Raw genomic sequence first — 4,855 nt, 5'->3', positions numbered from 1 at the left:
AAAAAGGAGAAAAATAAATTCAGAGCCCAAGGTGACTTTAAATAAATCCCCAAAGTGCTTTTCCCAAGGAATTGACCGAGGGTAAAACAGTGTGGGCATGAAAATCATGGAATTCTGGAATGGTTTGGGTTGGGAGGGACCCTTGAGCTCATCCAGTCCCATGGCAGGGAAAATTCCCAGCGTCCCAGGCTGCTCCAAACCCCATCCAGCCCAGCCCTGGGCACTTCCAGGCATCCAGGGAATCCATTCCAGCCCCTCCCAGGGAAGAATTCCTTCCCAGTATCCCATCTACATCTCTCCTCTTTCAGCACAAAGCCATTCCCGCTTTTCCAGCTCATGCACAAATCCCAGAGATTTTATTGTGACTTCTGTTTTTATCTTTTTTTCCTTTCTCCAGCTTCAAAAGATGCTGAAAACTCCCAAAGAAAAATTCTTTCCATGTGATCCCAGCATTTTCCCTCTTGGCTGGGACTCTGGATGTGGTTTTGGGTTCAGTGGTGGAGTTTTTTTCATCCTTTATTTTTATTTTTTTTATCCCAATTTTTTTTTTCACTTTTTATTTCCATCCCTGGGAGAGGCCCTGCAGAATTCCAGACTGGTAGCGAATCCCGAGGAAACCGGAGCGGGACAAAGGCGCAGGAGCCCGGCACAAGTTGGTGCAAGCAAAGAAAACCAGGGAATAAAAAAAATTCCTTTTTCCAAAGTTTCCTAAGGATCCTTCCTGACTTTCCGTGTTTCTCTTGGATCCCAGCACGGAAGCTGCAGCCTGCCCGGAGAACGGCAGCTGGGGAAGAGCTGGGCAAGGAAAATCCAGGGATTCTGAGGGTCGAGGTGAGTTACAGGCATCGGGATAAATGGATCCTGTGGGATCACAGCATTCCCACCCTGCCCAGCAGATTCCTTGGGAGAGGCAGGAATGAAGGGGTTTGGAAGTGCTGGGCTGGAATTTGTCCCAATAAAATTTCCTATCCCGTTATCCACCCCGGACATCCCAGGACGGGGCTTTTCCCATCGGGATGGGGATGGATCCCTGTGGATTCACGGAGGGAGACGGGGCAGGAAGGAGCCGTTTCCTGGAGGCTCCACAGGCGTGGAAACTTTCAGGGAATTGCGCTCCTCCAGCGCTTTGGAATGTGCCGCTGGCTCCGGGATGGGAGCGCGGCCGGCCGGGATCCAGGCACCGCATCCTGCTGGGAAAATCCCACCCGGGACAACCCCGACGGCTTCTGGCAGAATTCCCAGCAATTCAAATCCCGGGAAGGCTGCTTTTCCATCGGGAAGGGTGAAGGAGGGATCGGTGCTTCCATCGGCGGGGTTTGTCCTGCGGGAGAAGCTGCCCTGGGAATGACTTTTACTGTAATTCCTGCTGAATCACCGCCTGCCCCGGCTCGGGAGCCGGGAATTCTGCCAGGGAGCCGCCCAGCCTGGAGCAGGGACAATTCCAGGACACTGCAGGGGTCAGAGCTGCGGGCAGGGACACGGAGAAGGAGAGAGGGAAGAGCTGTTCCCTTGGGAATCGGGAGCATTCTCCTGCTCCCTGTCTATTCCTTCGGGAATCCAGAACCTCCTCCTGCTCCCTGTCCCAGGGCAAGGTGGAACCTTGGGATAAAGAGAAAGGAAAATGGAAAATCTGTTCCCTCGGGAATCGGGAGCATCCTCCTGCTAGGGCAGCGTGGAACCTTGGGAATTTGCAGGAATCCAGGCACAGCCCCATGGAATTGGGTTAAATCCATCCAATCCCCCGGGTGTGCAGGGATATTTCCTTGGGAATTTCATCTCTTCCCACTCCTGGTGAATTCCTGGTGAATTCCCAGCAGGTGAGCACCACAGTAATTGCTGCTCAGGGAGAAATTCAGGGAATTACCCCCACTGGAAAAGGGCCCAGGCTAAAAAAGCGCCAGAAAATTTAAAATAAACCGGATAATTGGGAAAGGAGCTGCAAATTCCCGGACAAATGTTCACCCAGGCACTGCAAATCCAGATGCAGCTCCACTCCTGGGTCTCTCTGTGGCTGGATCCCGGTTTTCCCTCCACTCCTGCCTCTCTCACAGCTCCAGCAGCACTTCCAGCCCCTCTTTTCCACCATCCCAGGGTTGGATAAACTCCCCGGAACAAGGACATCACAACAGGCAGTGGGAATTCCTAACCCACTTCCTTTTTGGGATGCAAAGATTCCTGGGAGATCTCAAATCACTTCTGGCACCGAGCAGCTCCTGAAGGATCTCCGGGATATTTTGTCCGACAGGAGCTGCCGGAGCTCGGCACCGGAATCCAGCAGCGTTTTCCTTGGAAAACGCACAAAATCCTCCAGTGTTTTGGGCTTTTCCACAAGGAGCTGCCCACGAAGAAATTTTAGATCCTCCTGGGGGAGAAAAATTAAACAAATCCCGGAGAAATCCTTTCCAAGAGGAAGCGCAGCGTCCGGACAATCCCAGCCCTGAGGATGCCTCGTTTCCTGCTGCTCCCGATCCAAGGAGCTCCGGAGCCGTGAGGAGCTTGAGGCTGGGGAGAAGATAAAAGGTAAAAAGGCACAACTGGAATAATTTCCCTGTCTGGAATGACGCTGAGCTTCGGGGCTGGCACATCCGTGAGTTTTCCGTCGAGGTTTTGGGTTTCACTGCGGGGTTTTTATCCAGGTTTGTCCCGGATTCAAAGGGGAGGCACCTGGTGTTGTCCGTGAATTTAAAGCAAGGATGGTCATGGATTCCTTCTCCAAGTGAAGCCCTAGGAATAACGGGAAGAAAAATATCAGCAGGAATTCAGAGCATGGCTCAGGGAATCCCGGAATTCCTGAGGTTGGAAAAGCCCTCCAAGACCCTCAAGTCCAGCCCGGGCTGGTTTTTAGGATTTTCTGCCCTTTTAATCTTTCCATGTTTCCATTTCCAGTTGGAAACTCAAAGACGGCTTTAAAAATTAAAGGAAATTAAAAAGGATTGAAATACATGGAATTCAAGCCATGAATGCTGGTGGAAAAGGGGGATTGATCCCTCCTTCCACTGGAATGAGGTACAATTACAAATCCAAAGGTATTTCCAGTTCTGATGGATTTCAGGAAAGAACATTCCCTGCTCTCAGAGGGAAAATCATTCTTTTCCTCCCAATAAGAATTTCTTGGATTTCCAGGAAGCTGGAAAGGTGTGACTGACACTTCTTTTGGAGCAGGGAAGAACAGGAAGAAAACATTTCCCAGGAATGCTGCTCCAATCCCACTCCTGACAGGATTTTCCTCATTTCCGGCTCATTTTGTTCCCAGGGAAGCAACTCCAAATCTGGAAGTTCTCCCTCCTTCCCTCCTTCTTGGTGTCCATGGAATGAAATCCATACAATCCATGAATCCCGGATTTCCAATGAAATCCAGGCCACCCAGCACCCCCTTCCCAACCAATTCCAGGAATTCCAGCTGGTGGAAGAGGAGCCATTCCCAGCCCAGGGTCAGCCCGAGTCCATCTCACTAATTGGACTTTGGAGAAGATCCACGGAGGCATCGATCCAAGAAATCTGCCCTGGATGAGGCTCCACTGCAATCAGTGGAATGACACTAATTACACATGGAATAGGAATGAGTGTCCAATCTCCAGCTCCAATCCTTCCCTGGGAACAGGAGCCAGAGAAAATTCCTCCTCTTTTCACCTGTTCCTGGGGAGGGATTAGAGCTGGTTCTGGGAGAAATCCAGGGAAAAAATGCCTCGGATGGAGAAAAAAGAGGATTTTTCTCCCAGAACCATCTCAAATTTTCCTTAGGAACAGGTCAGTGAAAATTCCTCTATTTTCACCATCTGAGACGTTTTGTCCTTGGATTTCTCCCAGCATCCAGAACCTTTGGAGCTCACCAGGAGCAGATGAAAATCCAACAAAGATTCCCAAACCCCAGGGTTTGTGCAGAGCAAATCCCACTTTGGTCCAGTTTGGGTTCCCATTCCACACATGGGAAAATCCAACTGGAAAACACACCCAGGAATTGCGGTTGGAAGGGAATATGGGAATGGATAAACCATGGAAAGAAGTCACCAGCAAGAGGCTGCTGGAGAAGATTTAAAGATAGAAATTTTGATTTCTTTTTTGTTTTGTTTTCCTTCTGGGCTTTTCCTCCCCCAAAAATCAGGTTTTGGGTCTATATTTAAATAGAGCCATATTTAAATATTTATTAAGTCTATTTAATAAATTTAAAAATTCCATGTTTTGCCCTTAATTTGGATTTTTTGGGATACTGAGGCACCAAATAAACCATCGCTTTTGCCTTTTCCGCAGAAATTTCCCATAGGGGTTGTTCCAAGAGCTTTTCCAGTGGAGTTTCTGCTCCCAGCAGGTTTTATTTGGCTTGTGATTTTTTTTGTCCCCGTTGTTTTGTTGACCTGGTGTCCCTTGGCAGCTGTCACAGGTAACTCCAGCCAGGAATTGCCTTTTCCGGCGCTCCGAGGGGCACCATTCCCACCCGGAGTCTCCCGGCGCCACTCCAGGATCCGTTAATAATTAACCCCAAGGAAAGCACCGGCCAGGTGGCCCTGATTGGGATCGCCCCGTTAATGGTTTGTGTTCCTTCTCCTCTCCAGCTGCTCCCGAGGATGAGCGCCGTGATCCTGCTGCTCCTGCTTTCCGCCGGGAATGCCGGATCCCAGCCGGACAAGGCTGTGCCCAGGCGGCGCCTCTCGTGCGTCAGGTGCTGCGGGCCCTCGGAGCAGCCCGTGTCCATCTTCTCCCAAAGGTCCGCCAGGATGAGCGGTGATCCCCAATATTCCCTGCCCAAAATCCAGCCCACCATCGACATCACCATCCTCAAAGGTGGGTGTGGTCACCCCCGGCCTTCTCCTCGCTGCTCTTCCTTGGTCATTCCCTACAGCGAAACTCAGCCCCAAAT

General features: G+C 50.6%; 1 protein-coding gene across 1 annotated transcript in view; it reads left to right on the top strand.

Moving 5' to 3' along the window:
• The first annotated feature begins 222 nt into the window (after positions 1-222).
• Positions 223-4,855, top strand: part of C1QTNF8 (C1q and TNF related 8) — a 7,742-nt gene continuing 3,109 nt past the window's right edge. Inside the window, exons 1-2 of the mRNA XM_015643383.1 lie at positions 223-831; positions 4,551-4,779. Of these exons, the coding sequence (XP_015498869.1) occupies positions 478-831; positions 4,551-4,779 (583 nt within the window). The 5' untranslated portion in view covers positions 223-477. The remainder of the gene's footprint in view (positions 832-4,550; positions 4,780-4,855) is intronic.

This window comes from Parus major, chromosome 14 (genome assembly GCF_001522545.3).
Source record: "Parus major isolate Abel chromosome 14, Parus_major1.1, whole genome shotgun sequence".
Lineage (NCBI taxonomy): Eukaryota > Metazoa > Chordata > Aves > Passeriformes > Paridae > Parus > Parus major.
The sequence above is the reverse complement of the archived record's forward strand: the minus strand, read 5'-3'. Positions and strand labels throughout refer to the sequence as shown.